General features: G+C 50.8%; 1 protein-coding gene across 8 annotated transcripts in view; it reads right to left on the minus strand.

The window, feature by feature from the left end:
- The window catches only part of C15H10orf143 (chromosome 15 C10orf143 homolog), a 62,430-nt gene extending 38,938 nt beyond the window's left edge, over positions 1–23,492 (minus strand). For 5 of the 8 annotated variants that reach the window (XR_006345418.1, XR_006345415.1, XR_006345417.1 and 2 more), the window contains exons 1-3: positions 22,541–22,785; positions 6,348–6,521; positions 6,188–6,250 (exon numbers count right to left, since the gene is read on the minus strand). Coding sequence is in view for 4 of the 8 variants with exons in the window: in XM_043926238.1 (XP_043782173.1) it covers positions 6,188–6,250; positions 6,348–6,521; positions 22,541–22,714 (411 nt within the window). In the remaining 4 variants the exon portion in view is untranslated. Of the gene's footprint in view, positions 1–6,187; positions 6,251–6,347; positions 6,522–13,050; positions 13,169–22,540; positions 22,799–23,138 lie in introns of those variants that run through there. The other 3 variants (XM_043926239.1, XM_043926241.1, XM_043926240.1) reach the window with 3 other exon arrangements.
- Positions 23,493–24,572: the final 1,080 nt, after the last annotated feature.

Raw genomic sequence — 24,572 nt, forward strand, 5'->3', positions numbered from 1 at the left:
TCCTGGAGAACCCCATGGACAGAGGAGCCTGGCGGGCTACGGTCCACGGGGGCACAGGCTCAGACAGGACTGAGCGACTGAGCCACGTGTGCACTCTCCTGCCGGTGGTCTCTGGCCTTCTGCTAAGCAAGCAGTGCTGCGGTGTTTTGTGCACGTCTCTGTGGGCCCACTCTAGGACCAAACCCAGCAAAGGCCAGGTCCTGACAACAGCCACAGCAGAGTGTGTCTCTACCCACTGTTCTGCCTCTCTCTTCACTTGTAATACGATTAACAATGTATTTAATGTCTTTTTCTGTACCATACATTAGTTTAGTCCAACATGCTTGTAGGAAATCTAAACTTAATTTTTAAAAAAAAAAAAAACATTAGCTTTTCTGTGAAAATCCGTTTCACTGTCTCCTCATGGTATAACATTTTATCCCCAAAGAAAGACGTTTTAGTTTTATTCTTTAGTCACCTGAAAGCTCTCTATTCCTTCAGAACCTGAAATGATCTCAACAACACAGTAAAAAAAAATTTTTTTTAACTAGCTCTCTGGCATCCATATTTGTAGGAAACGTTTACTCTCAGAGATTACACCAGAAGATTCTGTCAGGAAGTCTACGCAAACTCGTCTATTTGGCTACACCTACACAGCCAGACCCCTCCTTGGCCGGCTGCCTCTCCCAGCGTCTGGAGGACTCAGCGCTGTCTTGGACGCCCACGACGCCCTCACGGGTCGGGGAAGGACACCCACGAAGCCCTCACGGGTCGGGGAAGGACGCCCACGACGCCTCGCAGCCTCACGGCTGTGCTTCTGAGCATGTCAGAGTGGGCCGCCGCCGGGCCCGGTGCGGGAGTGACGGGGCCAAACCAGCCAGGACAGCGGGCACAGGAGAGGCGCCCCCACCAACCGCGGGGCGGGGCGGGCCGGTCACCTAGCCCCATGGACTGCGTTCCTCATCGGCAACCTGACCGGTGACCTCTGGGGTCCCTGCCGAACCTCCGGGAAGTGCACGGGGCACTCTGATTCCTGAGGAAGGAAGAGTTACATTCCCGGTGACCCCTCTGTGACTGCTGTCTTCTCTCAGGACGTATGGATAAAGGACGGATAAGGTGCAGCTGCTGCTGAAACACAGAAAGTGACCCACTGCACACACGTCCATGTTAATCCACGTCAGAGCCTGCCACGCCCACCCTGGCCCTGGCTCCGGGCCTGACCCCCGGGCCAGGCAGCACTGCCCGCATCACCACGGGCAGGGGGACGCAGAGTCCTGTCTGCACCGGCTCCTCCCCGGCCCCTGGTCACGGCAGTATTTATAGATGCTGCGGGTGCAGGGAGCAGTTGCTAATAAGACAGACAGGTAAATAAAATAGAGCAAATACTTTAAAGGTCACCTGTTTGGAGATAAGTAATAGTACACGGGAAACATGCATCCATTTAGAATCGGAATGACCATCCTGGGGCGCCTCCCTCCGCCCTGCAGGGAAAACCAAACCTGGACCAGACGGTAGGCTGGGGACCACCCCTCCCACCCCCCACCCTCCACTTCTGTCCCCACATCGCCCACCTCTCTTCTCCCAGCCCCCGACGCTGCTGTCAGGCAATGGGTTTTAATGTCAAAAAGGGAATAAGGTAGCAGCTCGTTAAGATGCTCCCTTAGTTTTTGCTCTCAACACTAATGAACAGGCTGTTAGCCAAATCAATTTGTTGGGGATTGGGAACAGCGGGGTCCCCAAAACCAAAACATTGTTTTGCATGTAGGCTCATATATAGTAACTCACTATCAGCTTGGGTAAAAACTCAATCACCTGAGATAGACACTAGCAGAGGGGACTGGCTCCCAAATGCTGAGCCTGTGGGGTACCAAGACCCCAGGTCTAGTTAAAGACCGCAGGCTTTCTGTTCTCAGGAGGATCCGTCCACCCCTTAGCCGGTTGGCCCAGGTGAGGTCCAGTTAGAACAGAGACTCAGGCGAGGCATCTCACGAGAGGAATATGGGCTTCAAGGTCACAGATGACGGGAGAGAAGAGGATCCACAGGGGGAAGGGAGGCACGTGTTCCCCCAGGAGGGGCCCCCCTCTGGGGCGGGGGGCAGCTGGGGGGACAAAGGGAAGAGATGGGGTGACCACAGAGCCCGAGGGCTGCCACCCAGCAGGAGCTGGGACCCTGGAAGGAGGGGCGGGGAGGCTGCCTGGGGTGGGGGAGACGAGGGAAGGGAAGGCGCTGAGGGTGACTGCCACGCTGACCCGTGAAGTCTGGGAGCGGCCCCCTCCCTGATGAGCTGCAGCACATGAGGGGCAGGTGCCACTCAGAACAGGGGCGCTGACAGCACAGCACCCCCCTCAGCCAGCATCCTGAACCCGTTCTTCCTGTGGCTTCCGGCCTGATCACGCCCCCTCATGCATCTCCATGTGGTTATCACGGAGGCCTCTCACAGCCTCGCTGGGACTCATTTCATTTAACGGGAAGAACTTCTAAGAAGGGCATGATTTTACGGCACACTTGGCTACCACGAGACCCTGGGCCAAGAACGCTGAGCTGAGTAAGGAAGGAAGCCAGCTGCACGGCAGGCCCAGCCTTGGGACCACTCAAGGAAGGAAACGAGCCTCCTGCAGGCGGAGACCATCGCCCTGGCCCTGCAGCATGGATGGTGCACAGCAGAGAGGGCCGCCCACCCGGGGGGCACGGCAGACACCCTGAGTGACATAACACCACGTCCCAAGAGTCAGGGATGGCTTCACCCCAGCTGGCTGTACCGTAAGCGGGGTGATGAGGAGCTGTTTCTTAGTAATAACTTGTACTAGAAAAGCTATGACTAACCTAGATAGCTTATTAAAAAGCAGAGACATTACTTTGCCAACAAAGGTCTGTCTAGTCAAGGCTATGGTTTTTCCAGTAGTCATGTATGGATGTGAGAGCTGGACCATAAAGAAAGCTGAGCGCCGAAGAATTGATGCTTTTGAACTGTGGTGTTGGAGAAGACTCTTAAGAGTCCCTTGGACAGCAAGGAAATCCAACAAGTCCCTCCTAAAGGAAATCAGTCCTGAATATTCATTGGAAGGACTGATGCTGAAGCTGAAACTCCAATACTTTGGCCACTTGATGTGAAGAACTGACTCATTGGAAAAGACCCTGATGCTGGGAAAGACTGAAGGCGGGAGGAGAAGGGGACGACAGAGGATGAGATGGTTGGATGGCATCATCGACACAATGGACAGGAGTTTGAGTAAGCTGCGGGAGTTGGTGATGGACAGGGAGGCCTGGAGTCCTATAGTCCATGGGGTCGCAAAGAGTCAGACACGACTGAGCAACTGAACTGAGCTGAGGAGCTGAACCTGAACACTGATCACCCTAAGACACATCAGTGAGCTGCAACGGGCCAAAGAGGAGGCTCGTGTGTCAGCCTGGGGAGTGAGTTTGAGAAGGTCTACGGAAAAAGTCCTTGCATACATAAGCAAGGACTCACGATAACAATCAGGAAAAGCTTCGTGGGAGAAAGACAACAGATTCAGGCAGTGAGCTGAGACAGCCACGTGAGAATTCCGAGCAGAACCAACCGGGTCAGATGATACCTGCTGAGGTCAGAAACACAGCAGAGAAGGGGGACCCGAGGAGGTTCTCAGGGAAAAGCGTCCAGCTAGCCGAGACACCAAGGTAAGCTTCCCATCAGCGACTCCCCGCGGGTCTCTCGACGGGCATCGTGGTGAAGAACCTGCCTGCCAATGCAGGAAACGTGGGTGCAATCTCCGGGTCAGGAAGATCCCCTGGGGAAGGAAACGGCAACCCACTCCAGAATTTCTGCCTGGAGAATCCCATGGACAGAGGAGCCTGGCAGGCTACACTCCCTGGGGTCACAGTCAGACACGACTGAGCATGCACACACACACACAGGGCTCCCACACAGCCCCCAGCATGACCCCTGCTGCTCTTTGAGCCAAGCCCGCCACCCCGGGGTCAGCCCCAGGAACTGTGGGCCTGGACAGGCACGCTCCGTGTAAACGGGGCGCATCCGTGAGTGGAGCCCCGCACTGAATGAAGTCTTCTGAAATTTGGAATTGCTGCCCATGGGTGATTTACTGTTAAGCACTTCTCCCTGGGATCTTGCATTTCTAAAAATACTATTTGCTTTTTATTTAACACTGAGCCTCTTAATGTTCTGGAATATAAAAATAGTGTCTTATTATTTTAAAAGCTTAAGAGAGAAACTAGCCATATTATTAGAAAAAGAAGATATATGCAGCTATAGTCTGTTCAAATATCAAGAGGTGTGACTTTTCAAATTCACATTTCAATCTTTATTTACATAAGACTTTTAGAAATAGTGGGTGTAAATATTAAATCACCCAAGCCTGGGTGAAATTTTATTGAGAATAACTACAAATAAAGGGAAACTGATTTTTTAAAGTCACTTTCTGAAAATTTAGATGAAAAGAATATTGAGCATTAGTGAAAAAAATGATATATTTACATATCAATATAGGTTTTCCACGCACAGATTCATCTCCTAGGAAACATACAGAGGCAAGCTTGGGGAACCACAAGGGAAGGAAAACCCTAATCAAATAGGTGCTGTTGTTCAAACAGAACATTAGCTTAAATGATCCAATCAGCTGCTTGAGCCAAATTTTTTTTTCCTTTAAGCTGTTCATGCCAGAAGACAACCTCTTGGAGCATTAAGAATCCGTATTACGTTCCAACTGTTTGCCGAACAGATGGGGGATTTGAAAGACACATTCCATGGAAATGGGACGAGAACTAGGAAGGTTTCGAGTTAGTCACCAGCAATAATGCACTTTACCCATAGTGGGGTCATAATATTAATTATCAAAACCCAGGGCACGTTTGGCAGTTACATGAATCAACCGAAATACAGTAAGTTGCTGGATCTTTGGTTTCAACATTATTCAGGATTACTGGTGGCTCAGTAGTTGAAGAATCACCTGCAATGCAGGAGACCTGGGTTCGATCCTTGGGTGGGGAAGATTCCCCTGGAGGAGGGCATGGCAACCCACTCCAGTCTTCTTGCCTGGAGAATCCCCTGGTCAAAGAAGCTTGGTGGGCTGTAGTCCACGGGGTCCCAAGAGTCAGACATCACTTAGCAACTAAACCACCACCACCTCCACACCACAGAATACAACATGACCTGCGGAAATTTTCCTGAGGACGGAGGACCAAAGTAGGAAGGCACGTCTCCACAGGCGGGTCCACCTGGCCTTGGTCTTCGTACTTGTCTAAGGACTTCAGGTAATCAGAGAGCCCCATGGTGACTGGCCTTTGTTTAAAACAAAATCACTGCCCCCCTCCCCCCCAAAAACAGTCACCTACAATGCACCAAGTGAAGATTCTGCAATTTACTGACTCAAACTTTTGCTTATCAAAAGTAGCCCTGTGTTTCCTCTGAAGATCTCTATGGGGAAATTCTGAAAATACTCACACACATACACACAGACGCTCCTGGTTTCTATGTGGAAATTATAGACAATTCTATTTTATTGCAGTATGAAGACTGCAAGCTTGAAATAAAAAAAAAAATTATAGAGGTTTCAAAGCTATTAACTTATTTTTAGAACAAGCCCAAATTTAGGAACAAAGGTATCTTGATGCTAATGTGAAGGACAGGGAAGCCTCCTGCTTGGGGTTCATGGGGTCGCAGAGTCGGATACAACTTAGCGACTGAACAGCAACAACGACACTTCATGATTTTCTGCCCAGCACAGGGGACTGAGACTCTGACTCTGGCAACATTAAGACGTCCCATTCCTTGGAATTAATGGTGTGAATGCTGTGTTTCTCCTTCTGGAACTTGTGATTTATGTGAAGTGTATGCAAATAGGAAAGAAAAGCTTAAGGAGGGAAAAGAAAAAGCAACACAGATTCCTATTTGGCTAAGTAAATGAGTTAAGGTCATTTGTCTAAGATGTCCTCAGATTAGCTCTATTTTAACCATTTCCAGGACCTGTTGCCTTCTCTAAAGCCTGTTTTTAGAAAGAATTTAAAATGTATATTCAATTTGTAGTCTCAGTCTCAAGCTAGAAGCAAATCAGTTTGCAGCCGAGTAGAATGCTAAGAAAATCAACCTGCACCTTTTAATTTACATCCCTAGTTCCTTAGGAACGAAATGGCCGTTTCTACGACCCTTGTTCTACATATCCAGGATTTAAGGACAGGTCTTTCACATCACAGCAAGCAGGGGAACGCACTTACAGACTCTCCTGCGATGCACCTCGGGCAAGGCTGGGCCCGGCTCCTTCCGCCATCCGGAGGACCCTGTCCAACAAATCAGAGCCGCGGATGAGCCAGGGCAGCAGTTATTCACACTTTCACTGAACAGGTAAAGGCTGGTCTGGTGGGAACAGGAACCTACCCCTATGCCTAGCTGGCCCTGGTCGCTGTTGGGCCGTGGTGAGGGCAGGCGGCCTCTGCGCTGGGCATCTGGGGACTCGGGCTCCTTGCTGCCCTCGGACGCTGCAATGCGCACCCTCACCTGGGGGTAGTCCCGCTCGGGCGCCGCGGCGTCCAGCCTCCTGCACGCCCGCTTCTGCAACGACACAGTTTCACTTTAGATGGCCTCAGAAAGCACACGGCGCTCTGACTGAATCTGCCTCTGAGCACCTTGCTGCAAAAACAGAGCCCCGAGGAGCTCGGAAAGTTTATAGGACGTTGGGAGAGGCAACTTCCAACTTTATCTTCCGTGAATAACCACCATCAGTTACACTTAACCTCATGACTTCCAGCACAGTCTGATATTTACTTAGCTTTACAAGTTTAAAATAGTCATTTCAAGCAATTTTGGCCAAAATTCTTATAATAAACTGTTGTGACTGGTTTATCGATATTGAGAATGTACAAAACCTATAAATTTTTGTTCAAGAAACTAGTTATGCACTTCGATACTTTTGCCAAGTAGGTACTTTCTTAATATGATATGAATAATTCCATGTGGATAATTCTTTGTCTTCCTGACACTGAAGAGTGGACTGATTTTATTTATTTCACAAATTGCACACACAGCCCATAAGGGATAACCTTCCGGAAAGGCAGCATTTGGCTTTGGCATTCCCATGAGCTATAGATGAATTACAAAAGCAGTCTTCCAAAGCTGAAGGAAACGGTTGACTCTCCAAGTTCCGAGCCTGTGCTCCGCGGGGTAAGGATGTATTCAGTGACAGAGCTGATGGGCAGGCGGCCTCTGCAGGGGACAGAAGGTCCACGCTGTCCTGGGTCCCTGCTGCTGGACGGTGCCGCCAGAGTCAGGAAACACCCCTGTTCACGGGTGGTCCCACACCCTCCGCAGTCACCGGCAAACCATCGTTATGATTTGTGCCAAATCTGTTCACGATCCATTCCATTATTCATTCATTATTTTCTAAATGGACTTTCTATTTTATGTATTTATCTAATAGGGAAATCCGGTAGCAAGTGCTAGTTTTACTCTTCCCTAACTAACACGTCTTAGAATAGACACCTGAGGAGGAAAACGGCAAATTCTACCTCTGAACCCCTAAACCAGAGAATAATGCCCTGGGGTGAATACAGTGCAGACTCTGGGAGGCTGAGACAAGGGCAGAGGTAGCCAGCCCCGCCCCCAACGCCACAGTCCTTCCGGAACACAGGAAGTCCAGAAAGGTCACAGTCACCGTGCAGAACCACAGCCCAGGTCCACAGCCCAGGCGCAACCTGAATCGGAGAACGCAGACATCCGAGAGCACGGCCAGGGGGAGAGAAAGCCACCAAACGCCGGTGCGGGTCCCCTCTGCGCCAGCCCACACCCTGCAACACGGCCCTGCCCTGAGAAGGGCAGGAGGAGACGCTGTGAGCGGGACAGGCCAGGGACGCCAGCGAGGGAAACGCGCCCGGGCCCGCAGCGAGGAAGAGCCCGAGCCCCAGAGCCGAGACGCCAGCGGGGGCTCCAAGTCCACACGGCGGAAACGGACAAAGCGCTTACAGAGGTGCTCCTCCGAACCCGGCTCCTGGGAGGGACACGGGCAAAGGGGCGGGCGGGTGACCCGGGGCCGGGTGGTGGCGAGAAGGAGAGAGAGGGCAAGCTTGGGGTCCAGTAAGTGAGGATGCCCATCATACCAGGGGGCTCACAGCCACCCCGTCCACCACCAGACAGACACCTCCTCCACCTGCGCTCAGCCACACCAACAGCAGAGGTGCCTGATGGCAATCTTTAAAAAATACCCCAAAACATAAAAATTCCTCCTGAAAAAGACAAGAGTCAAAAGGAGACTGTAAGTCTAACACTCTTAAAAACATAATTAAACACTCAGACAAATATCTGAGGACATGAAAAACCACCCTGAATTAGCAATGTAAAAATAGAGGGGACAAAAATGGGGAGAAACCAAGAAGAGACTTGAACGAGTTCAGGGATGTAATGAGGGAAATGAGGAATAAATTATAAAATGCACTGAAGAGGATAAATTCAAGTGAAAATTAATAGAGGACACCAAAGAAGGGCAGGAGCATAACCAAGGGAAGGAAAACGACATAAAGAAAAAACGGGGGTTAAAAAAATGAAGCAGCAGGAAGGGAAGACAAAGAAGGAAGAAATGTTCTCTAAGTCAGAGCTCTGGAAAGAGTAAAACAAAGTAACACAGCAAAGCTGACTCAAAACTATAACCTGAGAAAACTTCAGGGAAAGGGAAAACTGACTGAAGCTTAAATTGACAAGGCTCACAGGGTACCTGGGAAAATTAACCCAGAATGATCAACACTGAGACATCCTAATAAAACCAGGAGACGTCAAAGATGAAGACAAAATCCTCAAAGCCCCTGGGCGCGCAGATCAATGAGAGAGAGTGAAAAGGAACTGGACAGGCATCAGGCTTTTCAAAGCCAACACATAAGTGAGACAATGGAGGAAACATGCTTTTAAAACTCAGTGATAGAAAACATGAACCAAAAATTTAAAATCCACCAGGCTGTCCTTCAAATATCAAGATTACAGAAATAGAATTTCAACATACATGAACTTAGAGATGACCACACCCATGAGCCCTTCCAGAGGATTCTATGTGAAGGTAAGCTTCATCTAACTAACCAATGATGACCGGGAAAATTCCAGCGTAAGGATTTTTCGTAAGCATCTGAAGGTATTAAGATGTACATCTCAGACTAAATTTAAAATAAAGGTGGAATTAGGCTGACAGACAAATGTGCAAATATTACATCCTCTGACATGGTGGAAATAATTCTACTAAAACACAAGAGATGAAGGGAGAAAGTGGAAAAATTGTTTCGCACAGGTCAGTACTGTACATGTGACAGTTGTGTATCAAAGGGCACCAGGAAAAAGACTAGTAAGTGTTAGACGAGTGAGGGAGAGACAGATCAGCATGAGGTGAACACTCAGTGAAAAATATTTTAGGCAAGATTTACTAATAGATGCTAACTCAGAAGGCAAAGGCTTAAGGAGAAATATGCTTTCTCCCCCAAGGTATTTATTAAAGTTTCAGTTTTATACATAAAACTGTTTTACATATAGTTTCAATGTATATTTTCATGTTTCAACATATCTCCCCCAAGGTATTTATTAATTATAATAAATAATTATAATAGTTATAATTTAATTTATAAATTAAATATAATTTAAGTGCAGTTTCAACATATCTCCCCCAAGGTATTTATTAATTATAAAGAAAAGACCAGTAACTTCACAGGGTATGAAACCATCTTCACCCAGAGACAAGGTCAGCATCACGGTAATGAGACATCTTGACATCACAGCCCCACAAGATGCACTAAGAAAGCAGAACATCACCTCGTGATGCTCGTGCCAGAAGGGGCGTGGTCTTAGCCTCATGGCAGAGGATGCTGGGCAACAAACGGACCGACAGTCCTCTGCCAAAGAGCCGACCGCTGCTCGGTAGGAGTTCCAGGGTCAGGAAACCAAGGACGCGTCAGTGACGAGAGGGGTGAGTGGGACTCAGCAGTGTGGGGTCCTGGAAGGACGCGTCAGTGACTAGAGGGGTGAGCAGAACTCAGCGCAGTGTGGGGTCCTGGAAGGACGCGTCAGTGACTAGAGGGGTGAGCGGGACTCAGCGCAGTGTGGGGTCCTGGAAGGACGCGTCAGTGACTAGAGGGGTGAGCGGGACTCAGTGCAGTGTGGGGTCCCGGAAGGACACGTCAGTGACTAGAGGGGTGAGTGGGACTCAGCAGTGTGGGGTCCTGGAAGGACGCGTCAGTGACTAGAGGGGTGAGCAGGACTCAGCAGTGTGGGGTCCTGGAAGGACGCGTCAGTGACTAGAGGGGTGAGCGGGACTCAGCGCAGTGTGGGGTCCTGGAAGGACGCGTCAGTGACTAGAGGGGTGAGCGGGACTCAGTGCAGTGTGGGGTCCCGGAAGGACGCGTCAGTGACTAGAGGGGTGAGTGGGACTCAGCAGTGTGGGGGCCTGGAAGGACGCGTCAGTGACTAGAGGGGTGAGCAGAACTCAGCGCAGTGTGGGGTCCTGGAAGGACGCGTCAGTGACTAGAGGGGTGAGCAGGACTCAGTGCAGTGTGGGGTCCTGGAAGGACGCGTCAGTGACTAGAGGGGTGAGAGGGACTCAGTGCAGTGTGGGGTCCTGGAAGGACGCGTCAGTGACTAGAGGGGTGAGCGGGACTCAGTGCAGTGTGGGGTCCTGGAAGGACGCGTCAGTGACTAGAGGGGTGAGCAGGACTCAGTGCAGTGTGGGGTCCTGGAAGGACGCGTCAGTGACTAGAGGGGTGAGCGGGACTCAGCGCAGTGTGGGGTCCTGGAAGGACGCGTCAGTGACTAGAGGGGTGAGCGGGACTCAGTGCAGTGTGGGGTCCCGGAAGGACGCGTCAGTGACTAGAGGGGTGAGTGGGACTCAGCAGTGTGGGGTCCTGGAAGGACGCGTCAGTGACTAGAGGGGTGAGTGGGACTCAGCAGTGTGGGGTCCTGGAAGGACGCGTCAGTGACTAGAGGGGTGAGCGGGACTCAGCAGTGTGGGGTCCTGGAAGGACGCGTCAGTGACTAGAGGGGTGAGCGGGACTCAGCGCAGTGTGGGGTCCTGGAAGGACGCGTCAGTGACTAGAGGGGTGAGCGGGACTCAGTGCAGTGTGGGGTCCCGGAAGGACGCGTCAGTGACTAGAGGGGTGAGTGGGACTCAGCAGTGTGGGGTCCTGGAAGGACGCGTCAGTGACTAGAGGGGTGAGCAGAACTCAGCGCAGTGTGGGGTCCTGGAAGGACGCGTCAGTGACTAGAGGGGTGAGCGGGACTCAGTGCAGTGTGGGGTCCTGGAAGGACGCGTCAGTGACTAGAGGGGTGAGCGGGACTCAGCGCAGTGTGGGGTCCTGGAAGGACGCGTCAGTGACGAGAGGGGTGAGCGGGACTCAGCAGTGTGGGGTCCTGGAAGGTCACGTCAGTGACTAGAGGGGTGAGCGGGACTCAGCAGTGTGGGGTCCCGGAAGGACGCGTCAGTGACTAGAGGGGTGAGCGGGACTCAGTGCAGTGTGGGGTCCCGGAAGGACGCGTCAGTGACTAGAGGGGTGAGCGGGACTCAGCGCAGTGTGGGGTCCTGGAAGGACGCGTCAGTGACTAGAGGGGTGAGCAGGACTCAGTGCAGTGTGGGGTCCTGGAAGGACGCGTCAGTGACTAGAGGGGTGAGCGGGACTCAGCAGTGTGGGGTCCTGGAAGGTCACGTCAGTGACTAGAGGGGTGAGCGGGACTCAGCAGTGTGGGGTCCCGGAAGGACGCGTCAGTGACTAGAGGGGTGAGCGGGACTCAGTGCAGTGTGGGGTCCCGGAAGGACGCGTCAGTGACTAGAGGGGTGAGCGGGACTCAGTGCAGTGTGGGGTCCTGGAAGGACGCGTCAGTGACGAGAGGGGTGAGCGGGACTCAGTGCAGTGTGGGGTCCTGGAAGGACGCGTCAGTGACGAGAGTGAGCAGAACTCAGCGCAGTGTGGGGTCCTGGAAGGACGCGTCAGTGACTAGAGGGGTGAGTGGGACTCAGCAGTGTGGGGTCCTGGAAGGACGCGTCAGTGACTAGAGGGGTGAGCAGAACTCAGCGCAGTGTGGGGTCCTGGAAGGACGCGTCAGTGACTAGAGGGGTGAGCAGGACTCAGTGCAGTGTGGGGTCCTGGAAGGACGCATCAGTGACTAGAGGGGTAAGCGGGACTCAGTGCAGTGTGGGGTCCTGGAAGGACGCGTCAGTGACTAGAGTGAGCAGAACTCAGTGCAGTGTGGGGTCCTGGAAGAGATCCAGGACAGGAAAAGGGTGCTGGTGGGAAAACAGGGGAGGCTGGAGTAAGGCTGGAGCTTGGGCGACGATCGTGCACGAGGTGAGCCTGGGAGTCTGCTGATCGTACTATGACCACGTACGTTGTTCAGGTGAATTCTCTACATTACAGTTGCTTTTTCCCAACCTTTCTGTAAGTCTAAAACTACTTGGAAATGAAGTTTTAAAAATGAAGATAAAAAACCTCCTGCACTTGCTCTGGTGTATACCACACGTCTAGAAATACGGACGGAAGCCAAATCACCTTCCCACGATCCTAATTTTTCCCTCTTGAGCGACATAAAGAGTGACGTGTGTAAGACAAAAGTCCTTTCCCATGCGTGAAGACAGCTCTCGGATACCTCTGAGGCTGCTCTCCAACCAAGCATTCCTGCTCTCTTTCACTCTCCTATATCTGAGAGGCTTTCCAGAATCTTCCTCTTCTAGACACCATGTCCTCGAAATTCTAAATTGTCATTATTCCTCCTGAAATGAACCATGTAAAATACTCCCAACACGCTGTCACCACCACGGAAGAGAGCAGAGACCCCCACCCCACCTCCACGACGTGGTCCTGAGTCTGCAGGGAAAACACCCTGGCTGAGGGGCCCCAGCGACCCGCCACCCGGGTCCACACGAGGCTGGCACACCCCCCCAGCTTACGTCTCCCCCTCAGGAAGCACCACCCGGTCCTGGGGACTGCTGAGGGTCCTTCTGCTTTAAATTTAACGCCAGGCTCTGCTACGTAAGCCTTAAGTTTAGTTTCCAAGACTAATCTGATTTCCTTGCTATTTTCCAGTGTATCAAAGTACTGCCAAATACTGCCATAATCATACGAATCACCTTCGTGATTGGAAATGGTGCCGCCTTCCGTGTTCCGTCTGGGTCGGATGGAAGAGTTGAGGGAGAAAAGACCAAGGACCGCAATCTCCGATTACTCAGGATCTGCTCAGCCTTCACACTGCAGAAAGAGGCATGCTGTGTAAAGGGGTTTCCTGCCAACTCCCAACTAGCTGGGCGAGACTTGCCTGGTGGCCCAGCGCATAAGCCCCGGTGCGACCACCACAGGGGGCCTGAGTTTGATGGCGGGGTGGGGAGCAAAGCTCCTGCATGCCATGAGGCGCGGCCATAGAAAACCCAGGCAAAGGGAAGTGGGGATACTGAACACGCCCCACGTCATCCACACGCAGGATGCAGCTCCCCTCCCTCAGTCACGTCCCAGCCCCGCGCTCCTCTCTGAGGGACGTCGCTTGCCAGAAAGGAGAGCAGACAGGCGTGGATGGGTGACTGTGAGCAGGAAGCATGCTTCTCGATGAGGTCTACACACTCTTGTGTTTTTCAATGAGTTAGAAGGATTCTAACTCCTTCTCTGTGGGGTCAAACAAGGCCTGGCACAACGGGTCAGCAGACCTGTGACCACCCACGGTGGACACTCCTCGAGAGGCTCTGGTGCCGGGGGCTGGGTCCCCACGTGGCAGGGGGAAGGGAAGCCACACTGACCCCAAGTCGGTCATCGAGGGCTGGGCTCCTCCAGGGATCATGGTGGCCCTCGGCCGGCCGACGGGATTAAATCATTCATGTTTTCTGCTTTTAACAGGGATTAGTGAAAGCTGGCTGTACGTGACCCTGACTCATGTATTCACTCGGCAAATACTCCAGTGGCCACGGATCGGCCTGGATTAAGGGAAAAGGAGGGCTGAGAGACACCAAAGTCCAGGACGCGTGTTACATGCCTCGCTCTCTCCCACTCCCTTCTAGAGAGGCTTCAGCCAGTCTTCGTCAAGGCACATGAAGGTTTACCACCCAACTGCAGAAAATGACTGCAGCCATGAAATTAGAAGATGCTTGCTCCTTGGAAGAAAAGCTATGACCAACCTAGACAGCATATTAAAAAGCAGAGACATTACTTTACCAGCAAAGGTTTATATAGTCAAAGCTATCATTTTTCCATTAGTCATGCAAGGATGCGAGAGTTGGACCATAGAGAAGGCTGAGCACCAAAAAATTGATCCTTTTGAATTGTGGTGCTGGAGATGACTCTTGAGAGTCCCTTGGACTACTAGGAGATGAAACCAGTCAATCCTAAAGGAAATCAACCCTGAATATTCATTGGAAGGACGGGTGCTGAAGCTGAAGCTCCAATACTTTGGCCACCTGATGTGAAGAGGCAACTCATTGGAAAAGACCATGATGCTGGGAAAGCCTGAGGACAGGAAGAGAAGGGGACAACAGAGGATGAGATCATTGGATGGCATCATCAACTCTATGGACATGAGTTTGAGCAAACTCTGGGAGATGGTGAAGGACAGGGAAGCCTGGCATGCTGTAGTCCATGGGGTCACAAAGAGTCAGACATGACTGAACAACAACAAATGACTCTGGCACTGTGTAAACAAAATTCAAATCTTGAATAAACACAAAGACCCCATTACTTAATAACTATAGAAGATCTATCAAGCAGCAATCCCGCCAGAGAAGAGTTGAAAAAGAAACACAGTTGAGTAAGAGAAGACATTTGACAGGATGCCACCTCTAGAAACCCATTTCTCGACTTTGCACTCAACAGAATGTGGAGGATAAAGAAAGAAGATGTCAACTTCCTTGAATGCTTTGACAGAAACACCCTGTGAATTCTCTTCAATCAGCACAGCAAGAAAGTGGCAGGTTCTTGAAAAGCCTTAAGTCAAGCACATGTAATATATATGCTAATATATGTTAAGCACATATACTCTAAGTTAGAATACCAATGTAAATTGTCAGAAGTTGGTAATGCAATTAAAGGTAATTCTCCAACTATACACATACACGCACAATAATCTCATCTTTCATTTGAAGGTATTTTAAGGATTTTTATTGACCAGTGGAATTTATTCTAAAGATCACCTGTATCATAATTGTGTGATGCTGACTGAGTCCCAGTTATCAGAAAGTTGCTGAGTGAGGTATTCTAGTCTAGTTTAATATCTGTCACAGTAAAGAAAGTTCCCTTTTGCTGGAGCAGCTGACGCGGCCATCCACCAGCTCTGAAACAGAACCGCGAGCGCCGAGGAGCAGGACTGATGAGGCCTGCAGACTGTCGCTGAGAGAGAAAGCGTGCAGAGATCCCCCTCCGAGACAGTCACTTGGAAACAACCTTGAGCTCTTGGGGGTGTTGCTTTCTGCAGCACAGACTGAACGACAGAAACCAGCAGAAGTGAGGACGCCTACTCTCAACCCCGTGTGGTCAGGTGCCCTGGGGCTTCAGCCACGGTGACTGTAACATCAGAATGCGGGGCACCATCAGCTGCCCTTTCCAGAAGACTCCTCCCCTTCCTGGGCATGGACTTGCATCCACACCCTGGACCAAGTCCCACTCAGGAAAGAGAAAGCAACCAATGAGACAAGCGAGGTAAGCCGTGGGCACCACCATGATTCCATGAAAGCTGGCTCCCCAGAGGAAGGTGGTGGAGGAAAGAGAAGAAAAACCACTCTTTAACTTCCAGTGAAAATGAAAAGACATAAACACACACTCTAGACTGAGCATTAATTTTGCTTGCATAATTTACCAAGGACAGTATAAACCTAAATTATAAAAAATCTACTTACCACAGGCAGAACCTAGAAACTATCCTTGCAATGATAAAAAAAAAAAAACTACAGCATGGAGTGTTTCTATATTTGTTATTTCAGTAACAAACCAAAATCCTGTGCTGTCAGAAAGGTAGGACATTTTATTTCTATTTTGCATGTGAAGAAAATGAAGTCCACAAACCCCAGCTAACTTGCCTGAAGTCCAATAACTGGAAATGCCAGAGCTGGGGCTCAGCATGCGTTCAGTCGAACTGGGCAGACAAGACTGAAACATATATTAAAGAAGTACTAAAAACTTAATAATGTATGAAAAATATATCAAAGCTTAACATAAAGCTACAGTAATCAAGATGGTGTGGTAATGGCACAGGAAACACACGGAAATCAATGGAACAGAACCGAGAGTCCAGGATAAACCCTTCCGCTAATGGTGAACTAACTTTTGACACGGGTGCTAAGACAACTCAATGGAGAAAGAAGAGTCTTCATAAGAAGTGGTGCTGGCCTAACTCTCTGTCCACATGCAGAAAGAGGAATTCAGGGCCCTAACATATACCACACACAGAGATGAACTTGGGATGGATCAGAGAGCTAAATGTAAGAGCAAAGAGCATTAAATTTTTAGAGGAGAACATAAGAGAAAATCTCTGTGATCTTGGGCTTGGCAAAGATTTTTTAGATCCATCACAAAAAGCATGACTCATAAAAGAAACAAATTCATAAACTGGATTTCATCAATATCCAAAACTGCTTACCATATGCACGCTAACAGACTTGTCTCCAGAATAAAGAAAGAAGTCTTTCAACTCAACAAGATGGCAAACAGCACAATTTTTTAAACAGGCAAAGGATATGAATAGGAATTCTGCTGACAAAGATTTACATATGGTCAATAAGTACATGAAAAGATGTTCGACATCATTAGAAAAATGCAAATCAAAACCACAACGGGATACCATGTCCCACCCACTGGAATGGTTATAATCCAAACAAGTGTTGGCAAGGATGTGGAGAAAATAGAACCCCCATTTGTTGCTGGTGGGAATTTAAACAGTGCAGCTGTTTTGCAGAACAGTTTGGTGATTCCTCAAAATGTTAAGCACAGAGTTACCTAATAACTCAGCAATTCCACAGTGAGGCACCTACCCAAGGGAGATAAAAACATACGTCCACACAAAAAACCTGTACCTGAGTGTTCACAGCAGCATTCCTCAGAAAATCCCCGAAGAGCACACAACCTGAATGCCCATCAACTGAGAAACGCTTAAATAAAATGCGGTATTATTCATACTATGTAATATTTAGCGACAAGAAGAAATAAAATACTGATATATATTTCAGTACAGATGAACCACTTATGTTAAGTGAAAGAAGCCGGTCACAAGAGACCAAATATTGTGTGATTCCATTTATATGAAATGGCCAGAACAGGCAAGTCAGCAGAGACAGAAAGTAAACTGGTGGTTGCTTAGAGCTGGGGGAGCGGGACAGGGGACCAGGTTTCTTTCAGGGGTGATGAAAATGTCCTGAAATCAGGTTGTGACGATATTTACCTAACTCCGTACTACGCTAAAACCACTCATCTGTGCACTCTCAGAGTTAACTGCACTAGGATACAAATCTGCAAGACTGTCATTTATCATATATATTATTTAGGTATGCATATAATAAACACATATTTATTATATATACACACACACACACACACACACACACATACACACACGTACGTATATAGTCATTCAGGTGACCAAAAGGTATTTTTAAGATAAATTTGGTTCCTGGACTGCAGCTCCCAAAACCCTTGGAATTTCTAGGCGACCAGGGCAATGTGGGTATTTTCTATCATAACATGTGGTCTCTAGTCCTCGGTTCCTGAGGTCACTTCAGAGCCATAAAGGTGAAATGGGTGTCCTGTTACTCACGTTAACGAAGTGACTTTTGGAAAGCACCTGGTGGGGGGGGGTGGGGGGACTGGCTGCCTGAGGAACCACCCAAGAAGAGATGCTTGGGACTTTCAGTCCCACCCTCTGATTTCTGGGCAGTGGGGAGGGGACAGAAGCTGAGTCATAGAGGCCACTATCACTCACGCCCACAAAACGAAGCCGCCGGACAATCCAAGAGGAGGGGTTCCGAGCGCTTTCAGGACGGGGAACCCTGAGCTGGTGTGGTGTGCGGGCCGAGGCTGCAGGAGGACAGACCTTCTTTGTGCCGGGTCTTGTCTTATGTGTGTCTCCTACGGCTGTGGATTCACGTCTTTTGATACCCTTTTACAGACAATTTATATAATCTGGTGAGTCAGCGGGCGGCCGGAGTTCTGCTCCAGAGGTAACTGGATCTAAGGGGCGGGTGGAGGGAACCTCTGTCCTACAGCCAGTGGTGACAACCTAAACTTTGGCGTCTGGAGTGGAGGGTGGGCTTGGGGGCCTGGGCCCTCTACCCGTGGGCTCGGAGGCCATCTCTGGGCAGTCAGTGTCAGGACTGACTTGAACTCCAAGACATCCTGCTGGTGTCCAAGAGCTGCTGGGGGAAGCTTCCACCACACACACTGGTACTGAGTTCAGAAACCCATTTAAAACTACACATAAATAAAGCCATTTTTTTATCTGGGAAAGATTGAAGGCAGGAGGAGAAGGGGACGACAGAGGATGAGATGGTTCGATGGTATAACAGACTTGATGGACAAGAGTTTGAGCAAGCTCCATTACTGGGAGTTGGTAATGGACAGGGAAGGCTGGCGTGCTCTAGTCCATAGGGTCACACAGAGTCAGACACGACTGAGCGAATGAACTGAAAGCTGCTTTTCAATGGGCAAAAAATTTGAATAGACAGTCCACCAAAAAGATATGAATGATTAATAAGCAAAAAAAAGATGTTCAACATCACATATTCATCATTAGGGAAATAAAAATTTAGATTGCTGAGAACACTTAACTTCACATCTACTAGAATGACTATAGTCAAAATGACAGATGTGAGGAAGATGTGGACAAACCAGAACCATCTCAGGATGCCAGCAGGGGCGCAAAGTTGGACCATAAAGAAGGCTGAGCACCGAAGAACAGATGCTGTTGAATTGTGGTGCTGGAGAAGACTCTTTGACATCAAGGAGATCAAACCAGCCCATCCTCAGGGAAATCAGCCCTGAGCATTCATTGGGAAGACTGAAGCTGAAGCTGAAGCTTCAGGTCCAATACCCTGGCCACCTGATGTGAAAAGACTGGAAAAGACCCTGATGTTGGGAATGACAGAAGGCGGGAGGGGAAGGTGGCAACAGAGGATGAGATGGTTGGATGGCATCACCAGTTCAATGGACATGAGTTTGAGCAAACTCTGGGAGATGGTGATGGACAGGGAAGCCTGGCGTGCTGCAGGCCATGGGGTCAGAGAGCTGGACACGACTGAGTGACTGAACAGCAACAAAGGGGTGTATTTAAGGGCAGCTATTCATAACATCAAGGATTGGTGAAAATGGTAGGAATTTTACAATTTACTCACACCTAAATTTCAACAGCTGAATCAGAAACATTCCAGATTGCAACTCAATTACCTGCCCTCCCGCAAAGCTCAAGTGTGCTCACCCTGGGACTGAAGGCGTGACCTGTGTATCGGTGTACCTGTAAGGAAAAACATGTCTGCCGATAGAATGTGCACCTAACCACTTCCAGACCTGCAGAAGAACCTACACAACACAGCTAAACAAAACCACATAAGGGCTGATGAGCTAAATTCCATGTTGAAATATTGACCTGTTAGTGGCTTTACTCAGCAGTGACACTGCTGCTGCAGTGCACAACCTACACGAACTCTGAACATGTTAGTCGCTCACTCGTGTCCGACTCTGCAATCCCGTTAACTGTAGCCTGCCAGGCTCCTACATCCAGGAAATTCTCCAGGCAAGAATACTGGAGTAGGTTACCATTCTCTTCTCCAGGGGAACTTCCCAACACAGGGATCAAACTCATGTCTCCTGCATTGCAGGCAGATCTGAGCCACCAGGGAATGTGTGTTAAAGGTATTCCTTCAGGAAAAAAACCAAAAAATAAAACCAGATGGAAATAAGAATATACAAAAGACTGAAGTGCACTGGAAATGGTAACTCTGTGGGCAAACAGTAAGCTTTTGTTCTTGTTACTGAAACCTCTGTACTCTGGCCAGAGGGCCTGCTCTTTACAGAGCTTTTTTGGAAAAAGAGTCTTCAGGGAGATGAAAGGCTGAGGCATAGACATGAATTTTCGGGCGTTCTGGGTTGACACTTCCATTCTGAAAGGTGTGGTGAGTGCAGTGGTTGGGGACTGCAAGAAGCCAGGCACTGGATGCCCAGTCACGGGGTCAAGCTAAGCAAGGCCTCACTTCTCTTCGTCCAGAGCCTAGAACAGTGCTGGTACACAGTAGGTGCTCAGAAGAAATAATTTTTAAAAAGTCTATGCAACAGAAACGATAAGCACTACTGCTATTCAACTGCTACATTTTAGCTATTTGACTGCTACCACACTCAGTAACCTGACCATGATCAGGACACTCACAAGCGGACAGGAGAGACTCCTGACCCTGACTCATGAGCATCCTCATTCCAGAGATGGTCCTGGTGGCGCCAGCTCCTAGTCTCTTCTGCTGGTTTTAACACACAGGTTAAACCTGTGTTAACCTCTGGGCTGTCACCGAGGTATGAAGGGACTCCCGCTTCGAGTAACCGAATTCTGAATGGGTGTGTGAGAGACAGACAGAGAATGAGAGAGTGGAAAATGGCAGGAAGAACTTGGCTCCTTTATGAAGCTCAGTCCAGATTATCAGATCAAAAACTAGGACACAATATGACATAAACAAGAACTTTATCAGATCAGGAGACAGGACACCCCCCAGCACTACACACGCTCATCCTTGTCTGTAACAGTTTGGAAGTGCTGGAGCCTCGGCCTGGGCACTGCATCCCAGCAACTCCAATCTGAAAGACACTCAAGGTTTCTTCTATTAAGTCTTTCCCGTTCTCTCCGATTAACAGTGGCCTATGGCTCCCCATCCCTGACAGTGCAGCGCATCACACCTTCCATCAGTTTATGGCCAACTAAGGACTTTGTTTTGAAGTGTCATGTTTTAGTTCCACAAGCTCCCTTAGGAAGCTATAGAGCCCAGTGGTTAAGAACACAAGTTCTGGAGAGCATTGGAAGGGTTTAGGACCTACTGCCACCACTTGCTAGCTGGTTAATCTCTCTGTACTTCGGTTTCCTCATTGGTAATATGGGCATCATAGCAGGTTGTTGTGAAATTGGTAATCCACATGGTGGCCACTTGAGGACTGGCAGAACCTGCCACACCTCAGCGAAATGTCTCCAAGACGTCCTCTCCGGCAGCGACATCACCACTGCACACCCAGGTGCTCCAGTCACAAGCCTGGGGTCATCTGGACTCCTCCCTCTACATTCCCTTCCACACCCGCTCCACCAGCAAGATCAGTCAGTTCTTCCTCCAGAACACACAGTCTGTGTACTGTCACCGTCCCCTCCCCTCAGTCTGAGCCTCCATCACCTCTCACGATCTATATATTGTGCCTCCCCTCTGACCACCATCCCTTTCATTTCCCACAAAGCTGCTCTGTGGAAAAGGGTAGCCCTTTAAATGTCAGGATGATCGTGTCACTTTCCTATTTACTTCCCACTGTCTAGAGGATGGGGCTTCCCAGGTGGCTCAGTGGTAAAGAATCCACCAGCCAACGCAGGAGACACGGGAGATGTGGGTTCGATCCCTGGGTCAGGAAGATCCTCTGAGGCAGGCAACCTACTCCAGTATTCATTCCTGGGAAATCCCATGGACAGAGGAGCCTGGCGGACCACAATGCACAGGTTTGCAAAGAAGCAGACACAGCTGAGGGGTTGAACACACACACATGTCTGGAGGACAAGGGGGTGCTGAAGCCACGGACAGAACGAGACTGGGTGCGTGGATGTCTCTCACCTGGGTACCACTAGCTGCGGTATGACTAGAAGGCGCGAGGAGAAGGGGACGACAGAGGATGAGATGGCTGGATGGCATCACCAACTCGATGGATATGAGTTTGAGTAAACTCCAGGAGTTGGTGATGGACAGGGAGACCTGGCGTGCTGCAGTCCATGGGGTCGCAAAGAGTTGGATATGACTGAGCGACTGAACTGAACTGTTCCACTGCCCTGGGCTCACCTTTGTACTACTATGCACAGAACCAAACTTCTATCAGGTCTGAGCCAGAGTGGTCTGAAGTCTCCCTGTTACAGAAGCTAAGCCTTTGCCCTGTGAAGTGGTACCAGGGAGACGGGCGCTGCATCAAGAACATAAGTGACACTAGCTCATGGTGAGGCAGTGGGTGGCGAGGAAAGAGGCTTCAGGGGAGAAAGCTCCTCACTCCTCATAGGCTGTGCAAAACACTGGAGAAAAAGGTTGCCTGCGCTAACTGGGAAGGAACACGCCACGCTCACGGAGCCGGGAGGTGTAGAAGCATATAAGTAATTCTGTTGCTCGGTACAGCGGCAGATGGCTGCTGCTCTTAGAAGGAACCATGGAGTAAACAACATGAAGTGAGAACCAGAGATTCGCAGGCAGAGGTGTTGGACAAGAGCGCAGCTCAGAGGCTCTGCCCTCCCGTTCCCAATCGCACAGGGCTTCTGTCGGTTCCCTGAAAACCTATGCACTTCCTGCCCACACTAATTTTCCCTTCAAGCCTCGCATAGGCTCGACGACGCACCCACCCCGAGCTTGCTTAGGGGCCCTCCCATTACCCATCACCTCTTACCCTGCGCTCTCGCAGCAAACGACTGGAGTGTCTGCTGGCGTGGCACCCATACCACATCCAGCCCAGTGCCTGCACGTGGCGGTCTGACTCAGGAACAGCTGCGCGCAGAAGGTGGGACAGCCCTTGACTTTGGACACAGAACCTCCGAGGCCTCCACAACAGCCCTAAGCACATGGGACCATCACTGGGTTTCCAGGACCCCGCATCTCTGCGCAGGCGCAGCCTGAGGGGGCGGCCGCCCCATCCAGGCCCCGCCCACTGTGCTCCGCCCAAGCGGGCTCACACTGCCCGCCCAAGCTCGCATCTGTGCGCAGGCGCGGTCTGAGGGGCGGTCCGCCTCACCGAGGCCCCGTCCACTGTGCCCCGCCCAAGCGGGAGTGCTCGGCCCGCCCGGGCCCGCATCTCTGCGCAGGCGCGGCCTGAGGGGCGGTCTGTTACACCCAGGCCCCGCCCACTACGCTCAGCCCAAACGGGCGCGCGCCGCCAGCCCCGGCCCGGTCTCCTCCCACTTCAGGCTCCAGGAATCGCCAGACCCGGTGCGCGTGCGCCCAGCGCTACCGCCTTCCGCTTCGCGAGGCCCGGGCTCCAGGGGACTCACCGCGTCCCCCAGGACCTGCAGATCCTCGGGCCTCCGCCGTCGCCATCGGCCCAGCGCCAGGGTGTCCATGCGGCCCCAGGCCCCAGGCGGCCAGGCCTCTCAGCCCCCTCTCGCGGCCAGGTGCCGCCCTCCCGCCCCAGCCCGCGCCGCCGAGGCCACGCCCTCTTATCTCACGTGCCCCAAGGGAGCCAATAAGGGACTGGGGGCGGGGCGCTGCCGGGAACCCGTGAGCGCTGGCTGGCGCGACCACAGGCTGGAGTAGCGGAGGCCAGAGCCTTGAAGACATGAGGGGATTTCCCCCCGAGGTCGTTAGTTCTATTACTTCTCTAGTCACTGTCACTCCCTTAGGTCGTTGATTCTGTCACTTTTTCGGTCACTGTGTCGGCCTTGGGGCTCCAGAGAATCTCCTGTTAAGTGTTTCGCCACTATTCGACTTGGGACCTGTGGTCGGCTGGAGGAGCGCCCGCCTCCCCTCTTGTGATTGGTCGCTGAGCCCGTCTGCCGTCGCTGGTTGGCTGATAGGTGGCGCAGCAGGCCTATCAGAGGGGAGGAGCTCTGGCGTCTCTGGGAGTTGTAGTCCTTGGGAGTCCGCCTCGCTTCCGGGAGGGAGCCACGCCCCGGCGCGTGGTGTCCTTCAGCCTGGTATTGCCCGGGGCACGGTGTCTTCTCGTCCAGACGCGCTGGGAACACCCCCGGTTCTCTGAAGCCGCAGCTCTGAGCTGCCCGGGCCCTCGAGCCGTGCGGAAGGGGCAAGCGAGGTCGCGCTGCCCGCGGCCGTCGTGCGGTTTGGGATTCGCGTCGTGTGACGTCCCACCCCCGGAACCCTGGCGTCGCTCCCCGGCCCAGCCCTGTGCCCAGCTTCGCCGCCCTCTTCTCAGGGGGCCGAGCCTCAAAAGTCCACCAGTCAGTCCAGGCTGGACCGTGCACCCCACCGCGGAGCCCCCGCTCCGTTCTGCACCAAAGTGCCGAGCCCGAGATCCTTTCTGCTTAGTTAAAGTTGGTATAAGCTAATCCTTTGACAGTGATGGGCTGATGGGTCTGTTGGGTCTGTTGGGGCATGGCTGTCTCTGGGGCAAATGTTCCTTACTGTTTAAAGAGGGATATACGCCAAGGTCCCCCACAGTCGTGTGTACTGAGCTCTAACTGACTTTTACTGTTCTGTTAGTTTACTTTGTACAATGCAATGAGCTGATAGATGTATATAATGCAAAATGATCACTTGAATGAGGTACAGTTAACATATCTAACACCTCACATAGTTACATTTTGTTTGTGTGTGTGTGTGTGTGTGTGTGTGTGTGTGGTGTGAAACGGTTTAGTACCTACTTTTAAGCATCTTTCAAATACACAATACGGCAATGTTAACTATAATCACCATGCTGTATATTAAAAACCCAGACCTTAATCACCTTGTAAGGACGGAGAGCTGAGTGT

Source organism: Cervus elaphus, chromosome 15 (assembly GCF_910594005.1).
Source record: "Cervus elaphus chromosome 15, mCerEla1.1, whole genome shotgun sequence".
NCBI classification, from domain to species: Eukaryota; Metazoa; Chordata; class Mammalia; order Artiodactyla; family Cervidae; genus Cervus; species Cervus elaphus.